At 51.6% G+C, this 16606-nt stretch overlaps 4 protein-coding genes across 4 annotated transcripts; 2 read left to right on the top strand and 2 right to left on the bottom strand.

Moving 5' to 3' along the window:
* Window positions 1-450: 450 nt before the first annotated feature.
* On the top strand, window positions 451-1115 carry ACO1O0_005927 (uncharacterized protein; the record flags this gene model as incomplete). The annotated part of the gene is made up of 2 exons (XM_083195332.1): window positions 451-669; window positions 747-1115. The coding sequence occupies 2 exons, from the start codon at window positions 451-453 to the stop codon at window positions 1113-1115; spliced, it is 588 nt and encodes a 195-aa protein (XP_083048348.1).
* A 617-nt stretch (window positions 1116-1732) lies between these two features.
* ACO1O0_005926 (uncharacterized protein) lies at window positions 1733-3471 on the top strand (the record flags this gene model as incomplete). The annotated part of the gene is made up of 2 exons (XM_083195331.1): window positions 1733-1927; window positions 2071-3471. The coding sequence occupies 2 exons, from the start codon at window positions 1733-1735 to the stop codon at window positions 3469-3471; spliced, it is 1596 nt and encodes a 531-aa protein (XP_083048347.1).
* Window positions 3472-5406: 1935 nt separating this feature from the next.
* ACO1O0_005925 (sulfate transporter family-domain-containing protein) lies at window positions 5407-7974 on the bottom strand (the record flags this gene model as incomplete). Its single annotated transcript, XM_083195330.1, has 5 exons — window positions 5407-5919; window positions 5977-6851; window positions 6908-7451; window positions 7519-7664; window positions 7728-7974. The coding sequence occupies 5 exons, from the start codon at window positions 7972-7974 to the stop codon at window positions 5407-5409; spliced, it is 2325 nt and encodes a 774-aa protein (XP_083048346.1).
* Window positions 7975-11869: 3895 nt separating this feature from the next.
* Window positions 11870-13111, bottom strand: ACO1O0_005924 (5'-methylthioadenosine/S-adenosylhomocysteine nucleosidase family protein; the record flags this gene model as incomplete). Its single annotated transcript, XM_083195329.1, has 2 exons — window positions 11870-12309; window positions 12523-13111. 2 exons carry the CDS (start codon window positions 13109-13111, stop codon window positions 11870-11872), a joined length of 1029 nt encoding a protein of 342 aa, XP_083048345.1.
* Between the last annotated feature and the right edge of the window lie 3495 nt (window positions 13112-16606).

Raw genomic sequence — 16606 nt, 5'->3', positions numbered from 1 at the left:
ATTCTCTAACCACTTCTTCATAACAACAAGGCCGAGTCATATTTCAGAACCATTTTGGATATAAGTGCCAGTATACAGCTACAAAGTCCTCGATTTCAAATTCTTACCAGATAACCTTACCTTGACGATGAAATCTTCGTTTATGTCCATGCTTGGCTCGGGCCTCGTCCTTCTCCCGCTCGTTGCGGCAGGCGACGTATGCCAGGACAAGACGTTTTATGTTGATCAAGTTGGTCTATCAGTGAACCCGCAGACTCTAGCTCGAATACTGATCAACACCGATAGTGCACCTGGCTCCAGCGAAGCCGTCCCTTCACTGATCATTTTGGCTACGACGATCAGACGTCCATGTGCGACTCTCGAAGTATGTGTGCTCTTTTTCATGATTGACTGATGGTCAATGAGGCGACTATGATATGCTTACAAAGAGTTTAAGCTACCGGCGGAGATATGTTCCCAGGGAGTAAGCCGAATAAAGTTTACCCATACGGCGAAGAGTGTACTCTCTTTTATGATGCCGACTGGAACGACGTCGGAGTTGACGCTGGTGTCGGACACATGGACTGCCCCCAAGTCACCAATATTAGGTGCAACAAGGCGCCGAGCGAGATCTTTAGTAAATATTGCGGCTTTTTGGGACTAAAACCCTACGAGTGCACACACCGAGTGGTAAGCTGACAATCTCCGAATCTTCCCCCGCGAGGAGATGCTTTCAATGAACGGATGCTGATATTTGTTGTTCACAGTACTGCAAGTGGCAAGAATGCAAGCCCGTCCAGACCGGTTGGTGCGGCGTGCACGTCACCCAGTATCAGAAGAACGAGGGTCCCGGGGACAACATTGAGAATTACCGGTTTAGCGTTACCCTGAAGGATGCCGATGGGAATGTGGTCGGTGGACAGGACCTGGTCAGCATCCCCAGCGGCGAAACATCAAGCTTCACCAGCGCCCTGCCGTGGACTTTCGACCTCACCGCCCCTGATGTTGATGGGGATGCGGTCTGGATGGCCTATGCAGGCCAACACTTCACGAGCAACGATCAGGAGCACCATTGCAATTTTGGAGCTTATGATGGAGGCAAGAGGGAGGGCGATTGTGGGTTCACCTGCAATTGAGTGATGGCCAACGGTTGCAGTGTAGATACTGTTTGTATAGAGCAGCTTTGTGTAGAGTTTTATATATGATTAGCGAATTATTCATAACTTTTCCCGTCACCGGATGACATAATAGTGTAAATGCAACCCATTTCTACCAGTAAACCGGCTGGTTCACATGCGACAAAGAGGCCAAGGCCACCGGTGATATCAGCAGATATGTATGCTCTTCTCAGGCTGGAAGCCTTGCACGAGGCGAGCAGGATGCACCTATTAGATATAGTATTTCTATACGTACTGATCTGCCCTTCTTAGTATTATTTATTGGTTCACTAAGAGTGAGGCAGATTACACGCACTCAGCCCCCGCCCGCCCTCTTCATGGAACCCCTCTTTCGTCCCTCTTCTTGGAACCCAACCGAACTCCAAACTTGCAGCCGCTCACGACCATTGAACTCCTGCCTGCCACCCTTGGATTGAGGTGACACTATACTCAATATGTCGGGGCTCGAAGCGCTCGGGGTAGCCTGCAACATATTTCAGACCATCAGCTTCGCCCGTGAGACCGTCATGCTCTGTCGCGCCATATACCAAGGCCAGAAAACTCCGGATTCTCGCCTCGGAGAGAATGCAGGCGCCATGATCGAGGCTTCCAAGAGAGCCTCGACTTCATGTAGTCAGCTTAAGACACCAGAGGCGCAACGCCTAGCCTCCATCGCCAACGAGTGCACAACCATTGCACAAAAGCTCGAATCAAAGGTCCAAAAAATCACCAAACTGCACAAGCCTGGCAATATCTGGGCAGCTTTGCGCGCTCCTATCAAGTCTATACTGGTAAGGTCAGAGATTGAAGACCTCGATAAGGCTCTCCAGCGCTGTACAGCTACCATGCAGACGCTATTGACCCAGGATATCTGGTGGGCTTAGTCTATCTTTGGCTGTCTCGTGGTTATTGACGTAAAATCTACAGTGACCAGAGCAAGGCCAGTGCTCTAAAACAAGACCAGGGGTTCCACAAGATCGACCAGGACCTCCAATCCTTCATTGTGCAGATCGCTGCTGGCTATACTACGATGAAGGACCTCCTCAGCATCGAAGCCAGATTAACTCGAGCTCATATCACCAAGGAAGCCACGCAGACTAGCGAATTCATAAAGGTGGATTTGTTCAACACAATGCAACAGCATAAGACCAACAAAGCGACTCAAAGTCAGCGCGAGCGCCTGGTCCAGAGTCTCAAATTCCCAGAGATGAATCAGCGACGGAACGGAATTACACCTCCGCACGACGATACTTTTAACCGGATATTTCAACACTATGGTAGCAAGGAGTCTCGCACAGACGAGGCTTCCTTTCGGGGTTATACTCACTCCACTAGCCTGGTCTGGAAAAGATTTAGGATTTGGCTTCAGTCGCCAGATTCCCTATTCTGGATTCAAGGAAAACCGGGTTCGGGCAAAAGCACCCTCGTCAAGCATATCATATCCCACAAAACAACCAAGGAATTCCTAAGCCAGTCGCACTCAAGTGTTAAGATATTATCACATTTCTTCTGGCAGATTGGATCGCCCTCGCAAAGCAATATTGCTGGATTCTACAGCACCTTAGTGCATCAACTTCTCCATGATAATGAGTCACTCACCGACGAAATGATACAAGAGTATCCTTTTGTCACGACCAAGGACTGCTTTTACGACTGGTCTATTCCCGACTTGGAACAACTTGTGTTGGCTGCTTTCAAAATCGAAGCGGAAAGAACGTGGCTCTGTGTCTTCATTGATGGTCTTGATGAATACACTAGTGACAACGAGGAGGATCTAGTGGAGAAAGTCCTGCGGCTTTCCCATCATGGGAAAGTTAAGCTATGTGTTTCGAGTCGGCCAGAACCGCGACTCAAGGAGCAACTCGATCACGTGCCTAATCTCAAGCTTCATGATCTTACTTGGGCAGATATGGAAGCTTATACCCAACAAGAGCTGAAGGTATTCGAAGCAAATGGAAGTCTTTCCACTCAGCTCTCCTTCCAACTAACCAGAGAGCTTTTATGGAAAGCTCAAGGCGTTTTCCTTTGGCTCCGGCTTGCTATGAAGAGCGTCAAGAGCGGCATTCGAAATCACGACGAAGACGATCTATTACTAAACCGCTTACGTCAACTTCCCAATGAGCTTGTGAATCTCTACGAGGATATGTGGAAAAGGTTGAACCAAGACATTCCTATATACAGACAGTCAGCGGCCAACTATTTTCAACTCGCCCTTGCAGGAATAAGCGGGGCTCTCCCGGCGGAGGACACTGTGCACAACAAGATGGGGGCGATGACATCGTGGACCGCCCCCACGTTGCTCGAGATTGGGTCTGCAACTGAGCAAGATATCTAACAGAGTCTTCTCAAGATATCAAATCACATCCCACATGATTTGTTACGGCCCCTCTACGTCAGAACAGAGAATGAGATCCGCACACGCTGTGCCGGGCTCTTGGAGATAAAGTCTTACAATACTCGTTCCTACAAAACAGTCGAATTTGTCCACCGCACCGCACATGACTTTTTGATTGGAACGGAAGCCGGCGAGAGAATTCTTAGCCACGCAGCCTTATCACTAGAAGAGGCCATATTTGAGATGTTCAAGGCGCGCTTGTGTCAGATGCGAGTACGTTATCAAGAGTCAGGGCACCCCGGCGAGCTATGGGGGTTTTTGAGTAGCCTAGCCCGAAAGTGTGGGAATGAGCAATTCGCAAATAGAATTCTCGATCTACTGACAGCCACCGAGAGGTTTTATGAGGAGGGGATCCTGGCCTGCACGAGACGGACCTACCCAAAGGCTCACTTCCTGAGCATCATGGGAGAATTTCCCGTGTTCAATGGCTTTATTTTAAAGCAGGTTGAAAGTATTGGCGCATTATTGGCCACGGATATCCTGGCAGACCTACCGTTAGCCTTCCGCTTCAGGGATGGAGGGTACTTTCCTTGCGAAATGGTGCAAAAGCTGCTATCTAGGGGGGCTGATCCGAGTCTTGTCAAGTCACAGGCGTTGAGAATACCTGGCCGTAGGCTGCCAACTACGGTCCTAACCAATCCTCTGTGGAATGGGCTTTCCGGCTGCTATATTCGTCGACGCGGCCATTGGCTTCCTACCGGCGACTACCGTTCTGTTGTGGAAGCAGTGGTACACATGATGGAATTGTGTCCCGGCCTTAATAATAAGGGACTAATCAGCCCTTTCAGAGTGGTTGACACGGGCTCTTGGGGCTTGGGTGGTGGGATACTGTTTCTTGACCCGACAACTCATAACCACAATGCCGTTCCGATCTTCCAGGTGAACACGTCTTTCCTATCAAAGCGCATATTGGATTTGTTAAGCACATTAGGTCCGGTCGACCTAACCGCAAGGTTGCAAGAAGCATGCGCTACACTTGAAGACCCGGCAGCTTCACTCCGTTTCATCCTTGCTTGTGGCTCTTCGCGAGAAGGCGGTAGATCTAGCCGTTATGAAACTTGGTTTAGGGTTATTGATCAACAGAAACTCCAGGATATTGTGAGTTTATCGTTCGATAACATAGTAATTGGTGACCACAATAGGCAGGAATATAGGGGCAGATTTCAAGCATGGTATGAGACTTTTAAAACTCTGACTAAGGATCCGGGTGTTTTGCAAGAGATAGATTCGAGGGAGGTTTTGAAGGTAGCGGCCGAGGAAGGTTTATTTGGTTCACGATCGTTGGCAGAGGCTGGGTGTAGCTGGTCAGATGAGACTGCGCAATTTATTCCGGTACCTACTGAACTAGGTAAATAGGTATGAAGGAGCCTAAGTTGACGCCCCGATGGGCGGAGGATTAAGGCTACAAACAGGCAGTTATAAAAAGCCATAATCAAAACCCACTATCAAAGTTCAAGGGGGAAAAAAGAAAACACGGCCAAAAAGGTTTGGATAAGAATAATATAAGGTTTTAAGTAAATAAAACCTTATGGTGTATATAATCATAAAGCCGCATAGGGTATATACGCGAGCTGCTATATTCTGGGGTATACTACCTCCTTAACCCCTATAGGCAATAATCTAAACATCCCCCAATTCACGCTATGAAACCCAACGACACATATCACGCTCATCTATGCCAGAGGCCTAGCCCGTCTGATGCATCAATTGCAGTGTCAAATCTTCCGATATCATCATCCCGAATGAAAATCCAAAATTCCGGTATTGTGTAATCAGCGCTTGATAAATATATAATAGTCGAGAACCATGGAATGTAGTGAATCATAAACGCCCCGCTTGGTGTGGCTTTGCAAGCAAATGTGAATAGATGGGACCCTAGAAGGTCTTGGTCTGGGCGTCCTGGATGGCTGCCTCAACAGCCTCGTGTAGATCGACGTGGAAATACGGCCGGTTCAGGCCCTGTACGACGAGCTGCTTCGTCTCGCTCGTCAACGGTTGCGCCGCTTCTTCTGCGACCTTCTCGATATCGTCGTGCCCCACACGCTTCTCCTTGATCGACAAGTCAGGGGACGAACCCTTGCTGCCCATGAGCTCGGCAATACTAAAGATCGCCTGGCCATGGTTACGGCCGTCGCTAGTGCGAATACCGAATCCTGCGGCGACGAGGCCACGCTTGGTCCACCGATTGGTGATATTGGCAAAGTGCCAGTCGACGGTGTCGGGGGCGGTGTATCGGTCGAGCTGCTTGCGCACATCGATGAGTGCCTGGACGGATGTGGCGTCGACGTTATTGACGGAGGAGAAGTCGAGGACAATGGCCTTAAGCGTTGGGCGGGTGTCCTCCACGACCGTTTCGTGGCGCTTTCCGGCGTCGTTCCATGGACGGTCCTGGGCATTGTTAGCAATTTATTTGTGGAAATCAAATCAAGTCGAGGGGAAACATACGCCTAGCTTGCCGAGGCGGGAGGGATCCGTACGGCGAGTGGACTTGAAGATGACTTCAGTCAGGTGGTTGAGGTAGTGTGACGCATTGGGGTAGTTGAATCCCTCCGCGAAGCTGTACACAAAGACGCCAGGGAATGGGTTATCGATGGCAATCTGCGAATTGGTGCCACCCTGATGCTCGACAGGGAGGAAGCCCGGGCGTAGGGACAGCTCTGGGTCCTCCTCGTGCTCACCGGAGGAGCTCACATCCGAGGTGGGGGTGCTATCACCGATGTTCTGGCGTACGGTGCGAAGGCGTGCGCGGCCGAGGAAGCGACCCTGGCTGAGGACTAGGCGCCAGATGAGGACAGCGACGGAGACACAGATAGTGGTGTATACGCCGTTCTCAATGTTGGTGAAGATGGTGACGAAGACACCAGCGAAGAAGATGATGACCTCTTGGGGAGCGACGCGCCAGAACTGGTAGACGGTGCGGGGAGGGGTGATGACGTCGCAGACGGCGTGGATGATGACAGCGGCGAGACCGGCGTTGGGAATATACCAGAAGACGGCCGTCAGGGCGTACAGGGCGAGCAAAACAACGATGGCAGTGATGACGCCAGCAAAGGGTGTGCGAACGCCGGCCTTGGACTTGATGGCGGTTCGGGAGAAGGACCCGGTGGCAGGGTAGGCGCCCAGGAACGGGCCGAGTAGGTTGGAGACGCCGATGGCAACGAGCTCCTGAGACGGGTCGATGGTGTAGTTGTTAACGCGGCCGAAGGACTTGGAGATGGCGATGTGTTCGATGAGCATGACGATAACAGCAGCAGGGATCTCGCTAGCAAACGACTTAATCATTGTGGCATCAATTGTGGGCACAGCCGCGTGCTGGAAACCTACGTCGGGATTAGCTAAGGAGGCACAGAACACGGCAAGTCAGTTTGTGGCATACCGCTCGGGACGTCCCCGACGACCGAGAACATTGGGTCGTCGCGACGGTGAAGATTGCAGCCGGCGCTGATGCCAGTGTATAGGAGGATGGTAAAGGCCGTTCGGAGGGTCGAGATGAAAAAGTACACCTTGGCGCGGCGAGGGTGCTTCTTGGCCATATAGGTGCAGAAGCCACGGATGGAGTACAGCATTACCAGGGCGGAGAGACCCAGTGCAGCATCGATTGTCGTGTTGGGAAGGCCCTTGAGGGTATCGATAATGACGAGGTGGGTGCCGCGACCTCGTGTGCTGATGTCGGGAATGCCCATGAGCTTGGGGACTTGACCGGCGGCGATGCTGACGGCGGAACCGGTCATGAAGGCGCAGATAGCGGGAAGCGGGATAAACTCGACAATCCATCCGAGGCGGGCCAGGCCCAGGAAACAGATAATGGCGCCCGTAATGACAGCCAGGGCTGAGGCAATGAGATGGCCAGGAACGCCAGGCATTTCTTGGGAGGCCTTGGTAACAACATCACCAGTAACCTGGGACATGACGGCGACAGGCTGTCCATTCGTTAGTTGATCGGAACGCTCCAGTACCAATGGGGGCTTGTCCAAAAGAGATGCATACCCCGATGGTGATGTCTTTTGACGTAGCAAAGAACCAATAGAGTAGAACGCCCATAAATGACGAATACAGACCGTATTCAACGTCGAGCGTGGCCAGTTGAGCATAAGCCATACTCTGGGGGACAACGACTGCACCGACAGTAACGCCTGCGAGTGTGGGTCAGCCACTGATGCAGAAGAGCTGTCGATATAATGACGGTAGTCACTCACCGGCAATTAAATCACCCAGGAACCATGTCAAATTATATTTTCCAATCCAGGAGAGGAAAGGGAAAAGGTTGTAGAAGTAGCGGCCAACATCGCGCAACGAGGGCACCAGTTCGGCCGCCCATTCGGCGACGGTCGGGTCATCTTCTGAGTATATGTCAACGCCAGCAACAGGCGGGATGGGCTCCTCGGGACGGGCGGCGTCGATGCCAAAGGCTTTGGCTGCCAGAAGCTTCTTGTCGGCTGCCATGGCTTTGGCTGTAGAAGTGTAGGAAGAGCAGGGAGAGATTGGAATAGTGAGGGGGGGAGGGGGGCGGTTGAAGGAGAGAGAAGGATGGAGGAGAGGATATTATGGACGAGGGTAGTGCTGTCAGGAAAAGGAGCGACAACGTCAGTGGATGCTGGTGTCAACTTGTCAAGGTGCCCTGGTCCGGGAACCTAGCTTCAAAAAGCTTAACAGATTGACACGGGTGGCGACAGTGCGTTCACTGCGTTGACAACGGCCGCGATCAGCGTGGACCGGGTGGGTAAAAGGGTGACGATGAATTGGGTCTGTTGTGGACAGTCGCCCCAATTATGATGTTTCGAACAGTCGCGTGGTGACAAGGATGCAGGGTGGGATCAACAGCCTCGTTTGGCTGATCACGAGCGACTCGGATGATCACGAGCTGGCTGACAGCGAGCTGGCTAACCACGAATTGGCTGATCACGAGCTGGTTGTGTGCCGCTTAGTTGGAGAGCTGGAAAACAGCGGCTCTTCAGAGGTTGGCCCTATGGCAGTGTGACCAAGAGCAGGCTCGGTGCGATTCGGTGGAAAAGGCCCGGTTTTGCTGCCGCCTTTGTGCCGGGTGTGAGAAGGGGGTTCGGTGGTCAGAAATTGGATTCAGAAGGTGGGAGAAGGGAGAATAAAGAGTAAAAATACAAGGAGTAGGACTAGTTGCGTCGGGTCGTCGCTGAGATGCTGTCGTCGACTACGCCAAGCGAGGTGGCCCCAGGTGGTGGTGATTCCGGAGATCCGCGAATCCTCCCATGCAGCAATTTGCAGTGTGTGAGCTGGGCATGGGGGCCCAGTGTGGGCAAAGGCCGCCAGCGCAACGAATCCAGGAGCCTCAGCATTGCGTGCTCCGGTCTGTTGGCTGTGCAGTGACGACTTGTGTGCTAGTGTTCGAGAGCTATCTGGGGCTGCTGGCGGCACGGAGCTCATCTCAATTGGGTTTCTTTGGGTGCGTTTTGGCAGAAGACCGCGTCGATTGCGCCATCGTGCTGGGCCCAATCACAGGCGCTGCAGCCCAGTATCCCTACCCGCTCCGCAGCCACATTGTGGGCAAGAGCGATGATGTGATTGACGCCATTGCCCGACAACTCGACGTTATTGGATTTTCGACTCCTGAACACGAAAACAAACATATCAACGCTGAGGGGTTTGGGCAGCTCCCCCCTGAACCTCCTAGAGCAAGTTTTATAATTATGCTGCCCTTCACCAAGTGACAGAGAAGCGAACTACTGGCTGGGTGCTGTTGTTTGGAAAGCTTGTCTTGTCTTGGCCTTCGAGACACTGTGGGCTTTCTCAGGGCCCCACTTGCCTGCAAGATGGCTGCAAGTTCTGCAACAGGAAGTACCCAGTCGCCAAGCTCCTGCCCCATTGGTCGCCCTCCGCACCTCATTCACTTCCTGCCTCAAGGCATGTACCCGTTAACTCGTAACAATGATCCTGCCGATCTCTTCGAACCCGTTTCAATCTTGGACCTTTGGTGTCTAGGTACGCATGGATGCCATCACTTAGCCTTGAATTAGAGGCGAGATAGCCATAGGTATATCGCGAAGGGCCATTCAAGGTATTTGGGGAATCGATGGGATAATTCACAACAAATGTCGCGGAAGTCTGGATGAGCCTCTGAATCACATCCCCCCACGTCCCGTCCTGGCCATGGGTGAGCACGCGATGCAGACCAGGCATTTCACAACCGCCACAACCAAGCCATTCCAATTGGGCCAATATTTGTGCCTCGAGTCCATCAGGGCTGGAAATTACTACTGCAGCCACGAGCTGAGCATGTCTTAGACTTTCGCTTTGTGTTTCTGCCAAATGTTGATGAGGACGAGACACCTATGCTGGTGCCACGTGCCGACCCCAGGATGTCCTCTAACATGTGGGAGCACAGCGACGATCTTGGGTTTCTTCGTGCAAGGCATGGGGTTTCTCAGATCCGGGTGTATTGACTGGTCGACTTCGATCTGTATGATGCCTGCTGCCCAGTTATTAAGCATATTTGCATGCACGAAGGACCCTATGTACATATTACTGCAACTTGGAAGTTGTTTAATCTTCAAGAGATGGAAGTGTCCATGGATGTCGATATATTGTCGACATAAGCAGTATCCGCTTGTATGATTTCGGCAGTGGCGTTGCTTGTTATCATCCCGCCCAAGCAGGCAGGGCGAGCTCTGAAGCTCCATAGTACATACTATGTAGCCGAGGTATAATAGGTTAAGTATGTAGAGCTCATCATGATAGCCATCTATTATTCAGCGACACAGATCATGCCCAGACGGATCTCACGGCAATCGCAACGGGTCACAGCAGAGGCCTCACATATCACGCCAGGGTTCCGACCTTTTGCGGAGGCGCCACTGCATTGACATTTGAGAGCAGAGATGCGCGCCAACAAACCGGGGAAGGCGGCAGTGAAGCCACGGGCCGTTAGCTTAGGCGTAGTAGAGGATCAGGCTGCTGTTGGGTTTCAATGGTCTTGGGATCCTGAAGCTTTGAATGTGACTTTTATATCTGTGTGGTGACTGTGATGTATGGTAATAGTCTGGACTCACCGAGTTGAGTTGGAAGTCGTTTATTGATTTCCACACCAAGTTTCAAACTTCATGACGGAACCTGCATGACTGCAGGTCAGAAGAGCGGTTAGAAAACCTAGGAGACCATGAAAGGAGGACGACCCCATGCCTGGCTTTCAGTGTGTGCGAACATCAGCGATAGCCGGTCAACCAGTGACCATGGCGTAGCTACTATGCCCAAACGGTCGGCGAACCGTCTAAAAGGGTGTGACACCAAAATCATGTCTCGGATCTATCATTTGAACCTTTCCGATCCCCAAATCTCTCTCCTTAGTGTGCAAACAGCCAAGTACATTAGATCGAGAGCGGGTGTGAGACCCGCCCCCGCGCCGGGATCTCATCACGTCAGATGCATGGGGGATGGCTTCATCCACCATGCCCTGGCGGTGCCTCCGGCGCCATTTCCCAACCCTTGCAACCTGGGCAAACGGGTAAATGTGCCGTAGATGTCGTGCTAATGCACCACCGACGACCCGAAAGTCGTGATCTTGGCTGCTGACTGCGTGGGGTGCCTTACGGCATAGTTTCATGGTTAAAGATGGAGGCTTCAGCCGTTCCCTATCACAACTCCGTGATGATAATCTCGCAGTGCTAGCTCTGAATTATATATTCAGCCCTAGGAGCATGGATTTATAATCTCCAGGGCTCCTACGGGTACACGCAGTCAATATCCCAGTTGCCAAGCCCCAGCTCTTACCACGGAGGAGCCGAGCCATACACAGCACCAAGATCTGTATCGTGTGCTAACACAATGTACTTGGCCCCCTGGGGACTCAGCCAGCCACCTTGTCGTCAAGCTAAGCATCGAGCATGAAACATCCCGAGAGACGGTGCGGCTGACTCGCCCCCCACGGATGTTGGTCCAGAAGCAGCGCCTCACCTTGCCCTTATCCCAATTTTTTCAGTACTAGTGAGAGTTGCAGATAGTCTTGTAGTTATTAGTTGTCACGAAATTAGTTGATGAGTTATGGTGTCTACATTAGGGACATCTTTGATTCTACTATGTTCCAATATCATGTTTGGGTTGTGATACCTTTTAGCCTCCGGCCTGATGAAAGAAGCCGGCTGCGAGGTCATCGAGAATTGGAGAGTATGGTCCAAGGTCTTCCTTTCTCCACGGAAAAGTCCTACAGCTGAATAAAGTAACGACAGCCCCCGTCCACGCTTCATTCCCCAGCTTGGTAAGGTTCGGGGCAACTCTAGAGTGGAGCTGTCTCTTTATGACATGCATTCATTGTCCTTAACTTACTACGGTTGGTAGACGACTAAGGCATCTCTTCATAGAGACGTGAAATACCTTACTGCGGCTGACCGAAATTAAAGTTGACCACTCCGCCTGTCGTCGTCGTACCCGCCACGACATTAGTCCCTGAAATTGGTCCGTTGAATACTGGGCCGTGCGATGAGACCCGGGACTCGTTCCGGTGATCCGGGCTCGAAGGTGACCGATGCTGGAACTGTGTCTGAGTCTCTGAGACTGGCCTTTCCGTCTTGGTGTAGCGCTCCAAGATGGCCTTGGAAGCCGCCGCCGCTGTGGCCGCTGCGTACGATTGCCATGACTTGTTCTTGTGGCTGTCCCCATAGTCGCACACGCCCTTGACCACGATGCAGGGAAACTCTTCCCAAACACCAGCACCCTCCATTTCGAGCATGACCACGCCCTCCTCCCTCGCGAGGCGATCTCGCGTGTTGGCCGATTTGATCACCATATCTCCCGATGCCGAAGCCCCTTGATGCACTACCGGGTGTGGAGTAGCGCCAGCACGTACGGCCCGGAGTCGTTCCCGGCTGATCAAGTGAGACTCGTCGCACCCTATATAATCACACGAGGACACGAGAGCGTCCTGACAGACAGGATCTGCATCTCCTTGACAGTCTCGGCATACACACGTCGGCCGCCCGCGATGCTTGTGCCGATACCCCGGCTCAAATAGCCTATCTCTCTCCGCACCGGGATAAACATATTTGGTATTCCAGTCTCTCCGTGACTGTGAAGCCTTTGCTTGGATCTGCTGGAGGAAATTGACTGTCTGTCGCTCCATTCTGTCGCGCTCGCGGCCCATGCCCAACGCCATCAGCAGGCTGCGGACATCCTTGTTCGGCCGACCCAGGTTATCCAGCACCGTGTCCTTCCGGACGAATCTATCGGTATACTGGCTACCAAAGTCGTGTTGAACAACCGTCGTGCTGATTACGACGTCTCCCAAGAGGACATCCCCTTCCTGGCTGTAGGGGACCGCTCCGCACACGCCAACAACGAGGGCAAGCCGCACGTTGTGGTAGCTTGAGCGTAGACTAGCCGCAGCGCCAGCGGCACCGGCTTTTCCCATGTTTGGGAGGAGGGCGAGAACAACATTGTGATGTCCTATGCGGCCTGTTGTGTAGTGGTTGAAATCGCCCAGCGCGCGGCCGTACTGGTGCCCATTCTCGTCCCAGAACTGGTCAAATACGTAGCACACAGCGTCGGCTTCGGCGCCTAAAGCGCAGATAATAGCAATTTCAAACTCGCTCCGACTGGATGGCCTCGGGTGTACATGCATCTTCGACACATGAAAGACAGAAATTGTGGTCTGGACTAGCGGTGTGTCGTGTTGATGGAGAGGCTACGATAGTGTCAAAGCGGAGAGAGGGGTCCAATTTGGCCTTGTCGCAGTTCGGAAGGACGCCTTGCCTGTTCGCATCAATCTAGATCCAGGGATATAGGGCTGCGTGACAGCGCCATTCCCTGCGAGAGCGCCGTTGAAACAGTCATGCGCGGGACCGCTCTAGAACTTGGCTCTGGAACCTCGGAGGCACAATGATTCGCCCTCCTCCACGATCTTTCTGTGGGTAGTGCCGTCACTGCCGTGGCCATCAATATTGACCAGCCGCCTGTCTTGATGCGTCTGATGATTGCCCAGCTTAGCCTCTGTCGAGCAGGGGTACTCCAGCTGAGGCCGCTTGCCAAATCATCTATCCGTACTACATATGTGCGTGGAATCGAGGACGCTCAAAATGGGAAGGCGCTCTGGCTGCTTTTAACAGTATGAGGAGGGACATGATCCTGTTTCTGAAATGGTGAAATAGCTAGGATATGGACGATCTTAGTGAGTATCTACTAGATTGTTTAAGTACCAAGTTCAAGGAGAAAGCGTACAAGATAAATATGTCAAATACAACACGCTCGGTCTAGGAACCAGAGTTCGAAGCACTCAATTAATCTACGCGCTCCTTTATCCACACTAAGCGGGAGCAAAATTATTATCGCTTTACAGACATGTTCTGCATTCAATTGCTGAGGCGATATCGGGTAAGTACACGACTGCGTGCTTGAAGAAGACCACATCCAACCTACCAAATTGAAGCCCGCCCATCTACGTATAGAAAATGGCTAGCACGTGCTCAACAGATTGAATAATTCTAAGAGTGCTCGTCTTGGTCGTAGCACATGGAGTATACTGAGGAGATCGCATAGATGGCCCCCGGCGACGGGCAATATATCGCACGTACCCTAAACCATGGGCGGCGAGCGCAGACTAAATTGAGATCTAAGGCCATATAGGTAGGGTTACAAATGGTTTTTAAAGTGCTCCAACCATTCTATAAGGCTCAATTCCAAGTCTTGTCTCTTCTCAACCAGTCCGGAATGATTCGGGGCTGCCTTGATGACTACATTCGAAGCTGGCGCATGGCTAAATCGCTTGTCGTGCTACAGGCTAAATTCCTCTGTGCATGGATATTTCATATGCAGCGATGACCGCATTTTCGTTCAGCGGAGGATGATTGACACAGATGAGGGAATGAACCCAACTGCCGAGCCTTGACAGCCACGGTGCCGACCTCAGAAGGCATGTTTATCTACGCCCCTATAATCAATCCATAAGAGCAGTAGATTATGAGACTTTATGGTAAGACTTGAACAATGATTATGAGTCTGGTCTTAGGCATCCCTCCATTGAAATATATGTAATATTATAGCTATTGTGATAAGAAACCAAGCCCAGAAGTAGCCAAACTCTTCCTAGAATCTCTAATCGCCATGTACTGTATTTACTCTCAAGCCCATCGGAGCCTACTCCTAGCGTCTCAACCCAAGTACTGCTAGAGTTCTCATCGTTGAGCTCATCGGGTAACTGCATCGCCATGTTCCAATATATTTGCTCCTCCGAAGACGACAAACACTCCACCATCACTTTAGGTGGACTGACTCAAACCTGAAGTCCACGCCAGCATCCGAAAAGCTCTCTTCTATGCTCTTTGTATCAGACAACACATTTTTGATTACTATGTTCTTGTCGCATATGATGGTTTGTAGCTTGGGGAATGTCCGTGGCTGACGCTGTTGCGCCTCGATAAGGCCTACAAACTCGTGGGTAAGACGGGGTATGTCGACTCGAACACAGTTAACAAGACAGAGACTCCGGATTTTTGAGGGTAGGAGCTCCGTAAGTGGCCTTGGGATCTCGGGACAGCGAATCGTCCAGTTGTACCAGGAGCGGGAACTGATATATAGGTCCTCGAGGCTGGAAAACTCCCCAAGACTCGGCACTGCTCCACTTTCCCAGTGGCCGTACCGAAAGTCGAGGCGCAGTGACCTGATGGACTTCCTATGAGAAAAGATGTGTCTGAAAACCTTTGCCAGTCCTACTTCAATTGGAGGAGGCGCATGATCATTGGACCCCAACATCTCATGGGGCGGGTTCAGAGACCCTGGATGGGCTTCCTCATAAAGAAAGCTTTCAACCCCTCCAGTGCAACGAGACATGATCATACCAAGGTAATCCACATTTAAGGAGCATTGCGGGGCTCGTAGGGTCTTGAGGCTTGATAAGGGAGGAAGGGAGAAGCCAGCATTATCCAGGCCTTCCCAATCGTCGGGGCGACTGTGGATCCAACCGTAAGTCAACTTGGTGTTATGAATATTGAGGGTCTCAATATTGGTTGCCAAATCCAGTAAGGACAAGATGTGAAGAAACGAGGCATTCGTGTCGAGAGCCTTGAGCGGCAGATTGGAGATTCCAAGGCTTTGAAGAGCAAAGCGAGGGATCATGCAGTGATGTGGGCGATGGCCTGTGAGTAGACTCAAATAGCTCAGGTTCGGCAGAAGAGCAATCAAGACTGCAATAATTTCTCCTGGTAGACAGGAATGGAGAAGAGACTTATGTTCAGCCAACAGACCGCTCCCGCTGTGGTTTTCCGCGTATGAAAGGAGTACGTTCTTGACTATCGGGAACTCGGGATTGCGAGCCTCAAGGGCACGCTGCTTCCAGGCCACCTGCATATCAATGCCCAAGCTCTGGGTAGCTTCTTGAAGCGTGTCCCACGTGTCGGTGTCATCCACAATATCCTCGATCAGGTGCTCAAATATAGATGCCTCATAAACCAGAGCGGCAAGATCACGCCGGCGCGAAACAGTCCGTATAAAAGAGAAGAGCCGGCTCTTCCAATTGTAGGGGTCGAGCGGACCATAGCCCAATGAATGATCCAAACAAAATGACCGGTACAGCATGCGCTGCGCGATTTCTCGAAATCTCTTGGAGACGAGACATAACGAACATAATGAAGATAGCCCACCTACCACGGTGGAGTCTGTTGAAGTTCGAATGTCTTGTGGGCGTTCCCGTTGTCGGATTTGAATGCTTGGTCCCTTCCAGGTATCAGCGAGGAATCGAGCTTCAATGCCGCAGAGGTTGCCAAAGATCAGACATAGGACCTCAGTGGAGAGGTATGCCAGCCCAGGCATCTTCAGGCAGTTTCACTTGATGTGTGCGTGGTGCAAGAATACAACTTGGAAATGTCAAAGTTCAATGTTTAATTGAGTCTGTGAGTCTGTGAGATGAACTCGACATTGATGTCAGCCGACTCCCCACACCAGGGTCTGTCAGCCCTCGGACCACCCCTAGGCAGCCGTCATTGACGATGCCATCCATGTCCCATGTCAGCCCTACAAGTACGACTGGTATCTGTAGATACATACTATTACCTACTAGCAATTCTGCTACTACATCAGATCTCAGCGTCCAGAGTCTATACTTAACTTTTAACATTACATTGCA

Source organism: Amphichorda felina (genome assembly GCF_050947745.1).
Source record: "Amphichorda felina strain 45539 chromosome Unknown scaffold_6, whole genome shotgun sequence".
Lineage (NCBI taxonomy): Eukaryota > Fungi > Ascomycota > Sordariomycetes > Hypocreales > Bionectriaceae > Amphichorda > Amphichorda felina.
The sequence above is the reverse complement of the archived record's forward strand: the minus strand, read 5'-3'. Positions and strand labels throughout refer to the sequence as shown.